Source organism: Sorex araneus, chromosome 2 (assembly GCF_027595985.1).
Source record: "Sorex araneus isolate mSorAra2 chromosome 2, mSorAra2.pri, whole genome shotgun sequence".
Classification (NCBI taxonomy): Eukaryota; Metazoa; Chordata; class Mammalia; order Eulipotyphla; family Soricidae; genus Sorex; species Sorex araneus.
Genome location: NC_073303.1, coordinates 244,231,204 through 244,244,168, shown reverse-complemented (window position 1 = coordinate 244,244,168; position 12,965 = coordinate 244,231,204). Strand labels below are relative to the sequence as shown.

Below are 12,965 nucleotides of genomic sequence, written 5' to 3'. Positions count from 1 at the left end.
CCCGGCGTTCCCCTTAAAGGGGAACTAGAAATGCTCCTAGTATCTGGAGGTGCCACCCCCCCCCTCCTCCGCCCTCTGCCCCGCCACCCGCGCTCTACTGCGCAGGCGCTAGGCACGCCCCCGCGGCCGCAGCTACGCCCGGCCCCGCCCCCGGGCGCGCGTGGGCGGGTCCTCACGGGCGGGGCCTGCGTCGGGGGCGGGGCCTGCGCCTCTGGCCCATAAAGGCGGCGGCGGCGCGGCGCGCCTGGCTCCTCTAGGCGGCGGCGGCCCAGGGCGGAGGAGTCCGCGGTGGCGGCGGCCCAGGCGGCGGCGGCCCAGGCGGCGGCGGCCCAGGTGGCGGCGGCGGCCCTGTTCCCCGCGCGGTCCGCGCAGCGGGGACCAGGCTGCGCGTCTCGGGCGGCGGCGGCAGCGGCACTGCGGCCCTAGCCCGGTGAGTCCCGCCGCGGCCACTGCGACCCGGCCTGGACTCGCCCCGGCTCGGTCCGGTCCGGTTCGGTCCGCTGGAGCCCAGGACTCGGGCGGGGAGAACGGGCTCCCCCCACGGGACCCTCGCGGCGCCCGTCCGGCCTGCCGGCGGCCCAGCCGCGGCCACTCACGCCCTCCTTTGTCTGCTCCCGCCCGCAGGGTCCCCTCCCCGGCCGCCCCCCGCCCACGGGCCGCCCCCCGGGCCCCCGCGTCCCCTCCCCCGCTGGCGGGGCTCGGACAGAAGATGGTGCAGAAGAAAACAGCCGAACTTCAGGGCTTCCACCGTTCGTTCAAGGTGAGGGCCCGGTCGGTTTGGGGGGCATCGGTGGGGCTGGACCACCCGAGCGGCCGGTTGGGGGGGAAGGGAGCCCGCGGAACCCGCCCCCAGGATCCCCCTGGGCTCGTGCCGGGGAGCCCCCCCATCCCGCGAGCTGGGCTGCCCCAGCCGGTTGTAGGCGTGTGGACGCGGGGTGCCTGCAGGCCGCGGTCCTGCCCCCAGCGCCCGGGGACCCTGGCTTCTGCACGGCTCAGCCCTGTGCCCGGGTGCAGAGTGCTGGGGGGTGGGGGGGCCTCTGGGCTCCAGGGCTGTTCTCAGCCTCTCGGGAGCCTCTGTAGGTCCCAGCTGGGGTGGACTGGGGCTGGCTCAGCTCCCCTCTCTGGTGGTCTGCAGAATTGGGGAGCAGGGTGGAAAGTCTCCCCGAAACCCGGGACCTAGCGCTATTTCCTGTCTGAGCAGAGCAAGAAGTTTCTGCTGCGGTGGCCCCATGGCGGCGGCGGCCGCAGCCAACCCTGGTCTCAGATGAGAAGTCTGGGGTGTGTGTGTTGGGGGGAAGGAGGGGGGCAGGCAGGTGCTGGGCAGGGGCCCCACGGGGCCTGGCCCAGGGGACGCGGTGATGTCAGCGGCCTCCCCACCCGCTGGCCAGGCAGGTTATGTAATGGCTTTCCCCAGGCCTGGCTGGGCAAAGGACTTGTTATCCTGCAGAGAAAGCAGGGCTGGGTGTGTGCATGTGTGTGTGCGTGTGTGTGCGTGTGTGTGCGTGTGTGTGTGTGTGTGTGTGTGTGTGTGAGTACTGGTGTACAGGTGGCTATTTGGGACTAGAATTTCCAGGCCTGTCCAGCCGCGTCCCAACCAGGCCAGCTGCCCCACCCGGGCCACACGCCTGTCACCCGTAACATACACACACACACACACATACACACACACACACACCCATGTCCCGCGCCCTCGGTGAAGGCGCAGTGGCAGCTGCCCTTGGCACCGAGTGTCCAGGGCCTGCAGGAGAGTCACCTTAGTAGTTGGTGCCCGCCTCGGGCAGGCCGGGAGCCGAGGGGCCTGCCCAGCGGCCAAAGCAAACCCGGACTTTCTGGATGCTTCCCACCACCTCCTGCCGCCCACACCGTGGGGAGTGCCCTCCCCCCTGCCCGCACCCCGGGGGAGGGGGAGGGCTTCCTGGTTTAAAACGGGGCATGACGGGGCACCAGCCTTGCATGTGATCAGCCCAGGTTCAGTCCCCGGGACGGAGCCCCCTACAACCCCGCCCCACCAGCAGTGACCCCTGTGCACCACCAGGTGTGACTCCAAGAGGACACGAGAGGGGATTTGGCGGGCCTCTGAAGGAGGAGGGGCTGGGGGTCCCCCCCCCAGTGGGGCTGTGTGGGGAGCCCTGCCTTGCCCGTCCCTGCACCCGCCCCCCTGGCTTCTCTCCTGCCGGAGTCCTCGCTCTGCCCCTGAGGAATCCGGCCCCGCTACAACCTCTGCAGGCCTTTCCCTGCCGCCTTGGCTGCTGGTGGCCCAGCCTGGGCCAGAAACTTGTCCCCTAGTGTGGGCACGAAGCATGCAGCACCTTCCCCGGCCTGAAGCATCTATTCTAGCTCTCTCCCTCCGAGACCAGGAGTGGCGTCCCCCTCCTTTTCCCTGGGTGCTCCCTCTCCACCTTCCACCCCCCACCTTCCCACTTGCTTGGGTGACCTGGGACTGGGGTCTTGGGGTGGGGGGGCAGTGTGACTCTCAGCTGGGCACCGGGCTGGCAGGGGGGAAGTGAAAGAGGCAGGTCAGGGTGGGGCGGCTGCATTTTTGCCTCCTGCGTGGGAACCCCAAGCCTGGCCTCTGTGAGGAGGCTGGAGGCGGGGCGGGGGCGTGGGGGCCAGGTCAGGAGATGACCAGGAAGTTGTCGGGCACTGGGGAATGACTGAGGTCCCCAAGGACAGTCCAGGGATAGCAAATGCCCTGGGGGAGGAGGAGGCGGGACAGCAGAAGAGGCCACGGGAGGCTGACTGCTGCGTCCCCCTCTTTGCCGTGGGGGGCGGGGGGTGGAGAATGGGGCCAGCTGGGGCTGAGCCGGGGCGTCTGTGGGAAAGCAGAGGCTGCCCGGGGCCGCTGTGAGTCACCCTCCCACTGGCTGCCCGGGAGGGAGCGGGCGCATTCTGCAGGTGAGCCTGGAGAGGCGGGGCCCGGCTGGGCAGCCGTCCCTGGGGTTCCAGGCCCTCCCCCCCACCCCTCCCGGGCCTGAGCGTGTCTCTGTCCCAATCTCTCTCTGCAGGGGCAGAACCCTTTTGAGCTGGCCTTCTCTCTGGACCAGGCCCCACAGGAGGACAGCGACTATAGCCTGGAGTGTCAGACCCGCCCTGGTGAGGGACGGGGCAAGGGCAGGCCAGGGGCCCGGCCCGGCAGGGCAGGGCTGGCGGGGCCTCACCTGGTGCTCCCCCCGCCCCCGTGCAGACATGCCCGCCAGTCAGCCCATCGACATCCCCGACACCAGGAAGCGGGGCAAGAAGAAGAAGCGGTGCCGGGCCACGGACAGCTTCTCGGGAAGGTTCGAAGGTGAGTGGGCCGGGGCCGGGGTTGGCTGGGGAAGAGGAGGAGGAGGGGTGACCCTGGGGGCCCGGAGCCGCACTCACGGCCCACCCTGCCCTGTAGATGTGTACCAGCTGCAAGAGGACGTGCTGGGGGAAGGTGCGCATGCCCGGGTGCAGACCTGCGTGAACCTCATCACCAACCAGGAGTACGCGGTCAAGGTGAGCTGGGGGGCCCCGAGATGCTGGGATGGGCCTGGGTCAGCCCGGCAGGGACACCCAGGGCTGGACCTCCCCGCCCCCCACATGGGGGCAGCCTTGGCAAGACGCCAGCCCCACCCCCAGATACTCCCCTGTGTTGGTTTCGAGGATTAAAAAGTCACCCCTCCTCCCCCACCCTGGGGCCAGAGGGAGAGGACAGCAGGGAGGGCACTTGCCTTGCACACAGCCGACCTGGGTTCGATCCCCAGCACCCTGAGCCCTGCCAGGAGTGACCGCTGAGCACTGTTGGGTGTGGCTTCAGAATAGAATTTCAGAGATGAACCTTAGACCAGAGAGAGGTTCAGGAAGGTTTGGCTTTGGGGGACACCGGGATTCCCCCCTGCCCTCCCCCACCCTAGGTGGCCTGTGACCTGGGCACTGAGCCTGAAACCTGGACCCTCTGGGCCAGACAGGTGGTGGCCCCCCCCATTCCCAGGTATCCCCCCCCAAACTCCCCGCATGGCCGGTCACGGCCACTGGCTGTGCAGGCAGGTGCTTCCAGCTAGCTGGCTGGCGTCCCAGCCCATCCCCCACAGCCGACCCTGGGGTGACCTGGCCGGGGGCGGGGGCAAGATGTGGGGAGACAGTGGGTCTCTCACCTTTGGAACATTGAAGGGCCCCTAGCCCCGCGTCCTGCGCCTGCCTGGGAAACTGAGGCTGGGGTGGACGGCAGTCATGTTCCTGCAGTGGGGAGATCTGGGGTCACCCGGGAGGCTGGGCTGTTGGCAGCACCTGGGGCTCCAGACCGCTCTGCCTTGTTGGCAGGCAGTGGGCCAAGCACAGGGTGACTGATCCCTCGGCCCAGGGTAGGCCCCCCGTCCCTTCCCATACGTCCTGCCAGGCACCTTAGGGTGGGTCCGGAACCCACTCCTAGTGCCAAGTGGGGGGCAGAGGTGCAGGGCATGGTTCTCCCTGACACGAGTGCAATACTGACTGCTAACCCTGGTCAAACTTGGGTTATCCGCAAGCTAGGCAAGCACAGGCTGGAGCGATAGCGCAGCAGGTCAAGCGTTTGCCTTGCACATGGCTGACCCGGGTTCAATTCCCTGCATCCCATATGGTCCCCTGAGCACTGCCAGGAGTGATTCCTGAGTGCAGAGCCATGAGTAACCCCTGAGCATCGCCAGGTGTGACCCAAAAAGTAAAAAAAAAAAAAGAAAAAAGAAGGAAAGGAGGATAAATGAATGATAAGTGGATGGATGGGTGGGTGGGTGGGTGGGTGGGTGAATGAATGAATGGAATAAAGAATTCCAAAAAAGTTTAAAAAAAGCTAGGCAAGCACTCTCCCGAGTGTCCTATCACTCTGGGCCCCAGAAGTGGCAGTTCGGACTTGTAGCAAGTTCTGGGGCCTGTCTCTGGGCTCTGAGCACCAGGCCGTGCCCGGGAGCTCTGACTGACCCTACCCTCTTCCCCTGACCTGGTCTCAGATCATTGAGAAGCAGCCTGGCCACATTCGGAGTAGGGTGTTCCGGGAGGTGGAGATGCTGTACCAGTGCCAAGGACACAGGTAACCTAAGCTCCTGCCCCCCACCTAGGCCCCTGCCCCTCTGCCGGGCTCGGGCGACACCTCACTCTTCACTGGCCCGCCCCCAGGAACGTTCTGGAGCTGATTGAATTCTTTGAGGAAGAGGATCGCTTCTACCTGGTGTTTGAGAAGATGCACGGGGGTGAGTGGCCCTGCTCTAGGGTAGGGGCTCAGTGGCCACGGGGCTCCTTTCCAGGTGCACCGCTGCAGGCCGGACAGTCAAGCCCTTGACAGGACCCCCTCCCCCTACTGTTTTCCCTGCCCCAGGCTCCATCCTGAGCCATATCCACCGGAGAAGGCACTTTAACGAGCTCGAGGCCAGTGTGGTGGTGCAGGACGTGGCCAGCGCCCTGGACTTCCTGCACAACAAAGGTGGGTGCCTGCCCAGGGCCCCCCACGACACGAGCGCCCAGTTCCTGGACGTGCCCTGGGGCTCCCATCCGTGACTGCTCCGCCTCATCCTTCCTGCAGGCATCGCCCACCGGGACCTAAAGCCAGAAAATATCCTCTGTGAGCACCCCAACCAGGTGAGGGGCGTGGGGCAGCGGGGACCAGGGGCAGGGAGGGGTGAGGGGCAGGGGGAGCGAGCCCGGTCCTCACCACCCGTGCACGCAGGTCTCACCCGTGAAGATCTGTGACTTTGACCTGGGCAGTGGCATCAAGCTCAACGGGGACTGCTCCCCAATCTCTACACCAGAGCTGCTCACCCCGGTGAGGGCACGTAGGGGCCGGCAGGGGGACAGCGGAGGGGACAGGGTCCTGCGGTGCCAGCCGCAATTTGACCGCGACAGTCCCGATTTCCGCTTAGCAACAGCTCCTGATTGGCTGGGCGTGGAGGCGGGCGCCGCTGATTGGGCGGGGGCGGGGCCGTGGTCAGGCGGGGGCGGGGGGAGCTCCCTTCGGGCCTCTGATTGGCGGGTGGGTGGGGCGGGCCCCAGTGAGGGGCGGGGCGCCCCAGGCGGAAGTGCCCCTGGGCGGGTTGACGGCGGCGCTCCCCTCTCTCCCCAGTGCGGCTCCGCGGAGTACATGGCGCCCGAGGTCGTGGAGGCCTTCAGCGAGGAGGCCAGCATCTACGACAAGCGCTGCGACCTGTGGAGCCTGGGCGTCATCCTCTACATCCTGCTCAGCGGCTACCCGCCCTTCGTGGGCCACTGCGGCAGCGACTGCGGCTGGGACCGCGGCGAGGCCTGCCCGGCCTGCCAGGTGGGGGCGGGGGCTGCCCCGGGGCCTGGGTGTGGGAGACTCGCCCCGACCCCTGCCCATGTGGAGTAGGGGCCCTCACAGAACCTGAGTGAGCACCGTGAAGCCCCTGCAGACATGCACACGGCGGTGCCCGGCCCACGGGCAAGCTCGGACAGGCACACAACACGGTGGTGGCAGTGCTCCTGTACACACATACACACACGGTGTTTGTGCATGCATGCGCACACACAGCAGTGCTCCTGCACATGTGCATAGCAGCGTCCTTGCACGTGCACACACGTAGTGTTCCTGTGGACGTATGCACACACACAGCAGTGTCCCTGCATGCACACACATACGGCAGTGTTCTGCACACACCGCAGCGTGCAGACATGCTACATAATCTTTTTAGTACCGCCAACCCCCCTCCCCAGATTGCCCTTGTGCCCCTTCCCTTGCAGAGTGGGGGACATGCCCTTCCACACACACGTTGTGTACCCTAGGGCCTACCCTGAGTACCCCAACCTGTCCTGGGCACCGGCTGGGGCTGGGCCTGACCCTGGCTTACCACGCGCCACTGCCTCTTGGCGTTTCCTGAAGCTTTGGGGGAATCAGGAAGCCAAGGGAATCCAGGCAGACCAAATCCTCACTTCCTGCCCAGACAGATGAGCCGTCAGGACCCCTGCCCGTGGGCCTTGGGGCCAGGGGGTGGTGTGGTGGTCAGTGGTCCGGTGGCTGATACTCCTGGCCCGCCTCCCCCCAGAACATGCTGTTCGAGAGCATCCAGGAAGGGAAGTACGAGTTCCCGGAGAAGGACTGGGCCCACATCTCGGCCGCCGCCAAAGACCTCATCTCCAGGCTCCTGGTGCGGGACGCCAAGCAGAGGCTGAGTGCGGCGCAGGTTCTCCAGCACCCCTGGGTGCAGGGGGTGAGTGTGCTGAGCAGAGGGGGCCCCAGGCTGATGGAAGAGGCGAGGCAGCCCCCGGTCTCACCCAGTGGTCATCTGAGCTGCGGGGCAGGAGGATTATCCCCCATATCAAAGGGCCAGGGCCTGGGGCGTAGCACAGCGGGGAGGGCACGTACCTTGCATGTACCTTGCCAACTTGGATTCTATTCGACCCCCAGCATCCCATGGGGGTCCCCCAAATCCTTCCAGGAGTGGTTTCTAAGTGCAGAGCCAAGAATCAGCCCTGAACATCGCTGGGTGTCCCCCTCCCCCCCCAAAAAAAAATATATATAAAGTCAAAGGGCCCCTATTCCCTTGCAGGAAAATCTGGGGACTGGAATGGTGGGAGTGGGGTGGGGAACAACTTTGCAGCCCCTCTTGTGCCCCCACAGTGCGCTCCTGAGAACACGCTGCCCACGCCCATGGTCCTGCAGAGGTGAGACCGCGCTGGGGACTGGAGAGAGAGTGCGAGAGCGCGCCGGCGTGCCTGCGTGCCTGCGTGCATGCACATGAACGCGCATGTGTGTATGTATGCGCATGAGGCTGCCGCTCTGTGACCGCTGCCCGTGTCCCCCCACAGGAACAGCTGTGCCAAAGATCTCACGTCCTTCGCGGCCGAGGCCATGGCCATGAACCGGCAGCTGGCCCAGCGCGAGGAGGGCGCGGCCGAGGATGCCGGGCAGGGCCCGCCACGGGTCATCCGCGCTGCGTCGCGGTGCCTGCGCCTGTCCCCGCCGTCCCAGTCCCAGCTGGCCCAGCGGCGGCAGCAGCGCGGCAGCCTCTCGGCTGCCCCCCTGGTCCTGGTGGGGGACCACGCGTGACCCCCTGTCCCCTCTGTACATAGGCCCCTCTTCTCCCCCACTCCCCCCAGATCTAAAGATTTTTTTAAGCTATTACCAGCCGTGACCCGGGCTGCCCCCCCCATACCCCCATGGGGTTCCCCGCGGGAATCCCAGCCGCGGGGGGCAGGGGGGTCTTTTTATATAAGGTTTTTGCTGTTGGGTTTTTCCCCTTTTTTTCTGGCCTTCCTTCCACCTCTCCCCGCCATAGCCCCGTTCCCCCCAACCCCCCCGCCGCTGCCCCCTGTCTTACCCCCCTCCCCCATTTTTACGGTGTTCGAAGCAAAGCAGGCTTTCGGGAGGCGAAACGGGGGCGCGTGTGGCTGGGTTCGCCCCCCCGCCCCTCCCGGCCCCCGCGCGCTCACATGTACTGTGAAAGGCCCCCCAGCCCAGCCGGGACTCAGGAGGGGGAGGGCTCCGCCGTCTTCCAGAGCTTGGGGGCGCTTCCCCCGGCTCCCCCCACCGTGTTTCCAGGGACGGCTGTCCTCAGGCCTTCCCTGGATCCCTCACCCCAAAGATGCCTGGTGGCTGGATGGGGGGGGCCAGGGCACCCCATCACAGGGAGGGGGCCCGGGGGATCCCCGCCCCCCCTCCCAGACACTGACAATCCGGGGCTTCCTCCAGCGCTCAGCTGCGGCACCTGCTGGGGGGCCAGCGTCCCTCCCTCCCCCCCTGCCGGGGACGCTGCCCACCCAGGAGGGTGGCCCCGGAGGGTATCCGGAGGAGCCGGACACGTCCCTGTCAGCCGATGAGGGGGTCCCGCGGACCCCACCCGGGCACCCGCACCCACGGTGCTCCTTCTCAGGGCTCAGTCTGACTGTGGCCGTGTCTGGCCCCCCTCGACTCCTCCCCGGGGCCCTGCCGGCCCTCTGCCCTCTCCTGCTCTGCACCCCCCTCTCTCGGCTGCCCTGCCCGAGGGCAGCCCCTGCCACCTTCAGGAAACCGCGGCCCCGCCCCCGCCCAGGTCTGAGGTCGCGTGACCCGCGGGGCCCGGGGAGACCGAGGCCCTGGCGCCCGGGGCGGGGCACACTATGCAATGCAGGCTTCCTCCCCTCCCCCTTTTCTACAACACGCGTGCTTCCACCAGGGGGTGGGGTCCCCCACTCCGCTGCTCGCTCGGCGCCCTCCCGGGCCCCTTCTCAGCCGACTTTGCGTCCCTGTTGTTGGAAATACTTGAATGTTTGACGTGGGCGGGTACGCGGACGGACACCCTCTCCCGCCACCCCCCACCCCGCCGCCCCCAGTCACACGAGGGCCAGCTGGTGGGGGCTGCGCCCCCCCCCAGACCCCCGCGCGCTTGGACCCACCCGTGGCCTGCCTTTCCAAAGACCCTGGGGCGCGCCCGCCCAGCCCGGCGCCCGCGCCCGCCGCCAGTGATCCCACATTTTGCAAACGGGGGTTCTCTGCCTTTTTGTATAAAGCGCGGCGGGGTGGGACCGGGCCGGCCGGCCGGGCCGGCGGGCGCCGTTACTGTGAATGAGTGAGGTCAGTGCCACCGCGTTTCCGAGGGACGCCCGCGGCGGCCCGGGTCGGGGCGACACATCCAAGCACTTTAGCTCCGCCGCCGGCCTCCGACGCAGCCCGCGCCCGCCGCCCGCCACGCCGGAATTTTGTATTCTGTTTTGTAAGGATTTAATAAAAGAAAACCAGAGAGGCTGCCCTGCTTCCCGTGCCCGTGGGGACGCCGGGGGGCGGCAGGCTGGGCGCAGATGCTGCGGGGTGAGGGGCGCCCAGGCTGCAAGGCGGGCGCACCCCGGGGCAGTGCTGGGCCACGGTGGGGAAGGCACCCCATGATGGGAAGAGTCGCACTTGGCTGCAGAAAGGCTCAGGGTGGAGTGGGGTGTGCCGCTTCTGGACGCTGCCCCGCAGCTTCTGCTGCATGCACTCGCTTGACTCTCAGTCGTAATTAGGCTCCTGCTGTGTGCACCCCCTCAGCTCTCGTGCTGCTGCTGCTGCCGCCGCCTACACCCCCTCACCCGCAGCCATAGTTCTGTTCCTGCCAGATGAGTTTCCCCTCTCCCTAAGCCATGGCTGTGGCATGGCTGCAGACTTCAGCCAGCCGCCGTCCCAAGTTCAGGATCCACATCAGATCCCAGGGGGAGGGGCGGATCTCGGAGGGCCTCACGGAGGTGGGTGCCACAGACGGGCCTGAGAGGCTGGGACGGAAGGGCAGCACCTGGCAGGGTCTGAGCTTCCAAGCTGATTGTGCCTCAGTTTCCTCGTGTGTCGGGTAGTGGATCCCAGAGGAGCCTCGGGAAGGCGGGCAGCGTGGGGAAGGATCCCTGTCACCTTTGGGGCTGGGGCTGGTGCGGCAGAGGTGGGTGGGGGTGGGGTCTTCCCGATCTGGGGCACATTGCAGGAACAGGGTGCAGGGGGGGTGCTGGGGAGGCGCTCCAGCTCCCCTCCCAGGGCTGTTACTCAAGGAGCCTCCAGTCAACAGTAAAATGGGGCTGGGGAGCCCCGTTGTTTCTGGGTGAGGGTTCCGAGAGGTACAGGCTCTTCCCAGTGGTTCTCCACCTTTGGGAGCAGTTCAGTGTGAGAACCACACCCTGAGGTGCTCGGGGCACTGGTACCCGGGACGGAGGCATGTTCTAGGCCTGAGCCTTAATGTGCCCTTTTTTTTTTTTTCCTTTTGCATTTTTTGGGTCACACCCAGCAATGCTCAGGGGTTACTCCTGGCGGTGCTGGGGGAACTCTATGGGATGCCGGGGATTGAACCCGGGTTGGCCGCGTGCAAGGCAAACGCCCTCCCTGCTGTGCTGTCGCTCCAGCCCCATCCTTAACACTCTTTACTATCAGGTTCCCCCACCTTTTATGGGGGAGGTTGGGGCCACCCCCAGTGGTGCTCAGGGCTGTCTCCTGGCTCTGCACACACTGATCTCTCCTGCTGGGTTGAGGGGGGCTGTATGTGGTGCCAGGAGTCACACCAGGGCTGGCTGTGTCCAAGGCAAACGCCTCCCTCTCTGCACCGGCGCCGCCGTGCAGGCAGCTGGCTGGTCTGCGTGCTGTGGGGACCAGAGTCCAGAATCCAGCCCTGTCGCCCCCGGCCGGACCCCGAGCGAGTGTGGGCGCTCAGCTTCCCGGCACTGCCTGGCCTGGAGGGACTTCTCGGTCCCCGAGCACAACTGGACAGCCCCCCCCAAAAAAATCAAAGTACAATACATTTTATTTGGGGGCCCACACCCTGTGGGGTTCAAAGTTGACTCCTAGCTCTGTGCTCAGGGGCTCAGGGATCACTCCTCGTGGGGCTCGGGGGACCCTGTGGGATCCCAGGGATCAAACCTAAGTCGGCCATGAGCAAGGCAAGCGCTCTCCTCTCTGCTCGACTTCGACCCCGGGTTTTGAGTCATTTACAGAACTGCAACCAGGACTTCTGTGGCGTTCCAGAACATTCTGTACTCTGAAAGGAAACCTGTCCCCTGAGCAGGCCTGGGATGCCACACTTCCTGTCTGGGGAGGGGCCTGTTCTGGACATTTCCCTCACGAGGACCCCACCCTGGGAGGGCGCCTCAGGGCTCTGCTTCTCTCCCTGAGCAACAGGGTCCCAGGGGTGTCCACGCGGGGTCCTGGGTGGGGGAGCTGCGTGTGTACGTGCGTGCATGTGTGTGTGTGTGTGTGTGTGTGTGTGTGTGTTATGGCTGGGTTGGGTAGTGCTGGATGTGCCCCTGATTTGATCATCCACCAGAAAGGGGTCCTCAACACAGATAAGCTTGGGGACTGGAGCAGTAGGACAGTGGGGAGGGCGCTTGCTTTGCCTGAGTTCTATGCCCGGTACCCCATAGGGTCCCCAAGCCCTATCCAGGAGTGACCCCTGAGCGTGGAGCCAGGGGTCAGCCCTGAGCACTGCTGAGTGTAGCCCCAAAACAAAATAATAAAGTTTTGGACAGGAGAGAGAGTACAGTGGGTAGGGCATTTGCCTTGCACGCTGCCAACCCAGGTTTGATCCCTGGCACCCCAAAGGGTCCCCCAGGCCCCCAGGCCTCTGGCCTGAGCACAGAGCCAGGAGTCAGCCCTGAGCACCACTGGGTGTGACCCCTAACAATAATAATAAAGTTGGGGGCCAGAGAGATAGTCTCATTCCACATGTGCCCACCCACTGATCATGAGCAAGCTGTGGCCCAGGGCCCCCTCAGATGGGGGCCCATAGACTCCCTGATCCAGCACCCCCACAAAATGCTGAACACGGTGACCGGGTGGTCAGAGTGATACCTGGGAGCACGTGTGTCCCCGAGCAGCAGCTGGGTGGCCTCTGGGTTTGAATTTTGTTGTTTTCTGGGCCCCACCTGGCTTTGCTCAGGCATCATTCCGGACTCTGCACTCAGGACTTCTGGCAGGTTCAGGGGGCCAGATGGGATGCCGGGATGCCGGGATACCGGGATCGGGGTTCGAACCCAGGTCAGCAGCCTGCAAGGCCAGCGGCCTCCCCGCTGCGCTAGAGCTCCAACTCCTGGGAGGCGGGCAGCTGGCGCCCTCCCTGCCCCTTGCCCAGCCTGGCACGTCTGCTCGGGGGCTGGGGGTGCCACACAGACAGCGCCCTCCTGCCCAGGTGGCACCCAGCCCCGCCACCCTGTCTGCCAGCCTGCCTCTGCTGACCGCTCCCTGCCCTCTGGCGCCTGCCAAGTCGGGCCGGGCACAGCCAGTTCTGGGACCCATGGGATTTGCTGTTTGCATTTCCTCCGCAGCCTGGCCTGCCACGTGGCCCCCGGTGGGGGCACAGCCAAAGCTCGGCCTGGCAGAAGTTGGAGCCTGTGCATGTTGTTCACAGACACCCCCCCGCCCCCCCGCTGTGCTATCACTCCAGCCCCCAAAATAATTCTTTTGGGAAAAAAATATATATAAGAATTTGGGGGGGCTGGAGAGATAGCACAGCGGGTAGGGCGTTTGCCTTGCATGCGGCCGACCCGGGTTCAAATCCCAGCATCCCATATGGTCCCCTGAGCACGGCCAGGGGTAA

At 65.9% G+C, this 12,965-nt stretch overlaps 1 protein-coding gene across 1 annotated transcript; it reads left to right on the top strand.

The window, feature by feature from the left end:
- The first annotated feature begins 264 nt into the window (after positions 1-264).
- MKNK2 (MAPK interacting serine/threonine kinase 2) lies at positions 265-9,668 on the top strand. Its single transcript, XM_055128264.1, has 14 exons — positions 265-430; positions 625-760; positions 3,006-3,093; positions 3,185-3,286; positions 3,383-3,480; positions 4,947-5,026; positions 5,113-5,186; positions 5,312-5,416; positions 5,516-5,571; positions 5,660-5,755; positions 6,053-6,247; positions 6,990-7,154; positions 7,565-7,608; positions 7,753-9,668. Exons 2-14 carry the CDS (start codon positions 710-712, stop codon positions 7,991-7,993), a joined length of 1,395 nt encoding a protein of 464 aa, XP_054984239.1. The 5' UTR covers positions 265-430; positions 625-709; the 3' UTR covers positions 7,994-9,668.
- The last annotated feature ends 3,297 nt before the right edge of the window (positions 9,669-12,965 follow it).

Coding starts and splice junctions, on each gene's coding strand:
- MKNK2 (XM_055128264.1), top strand. CDS start 710: ATGGTGCAGAAGAAAACAGCCGAACTTCAGGGCTTCCACCGTTCGTTC. Junction 3,287..3,382: donor CTTCTCGGGAAGGTTCGAAG/GTGAGTGGGCCG, acceptor CCTGCCCTGTAG/ATGTGTACCAGCTGCAAGAG. Junction 3,481..4,946: donor ACCAGGAGTACGCGGTCAAG/GTGAGCTGGGGG, acceptor ACCTGGTCTCAG/ATCATTGAGAAGCAGCCTGG.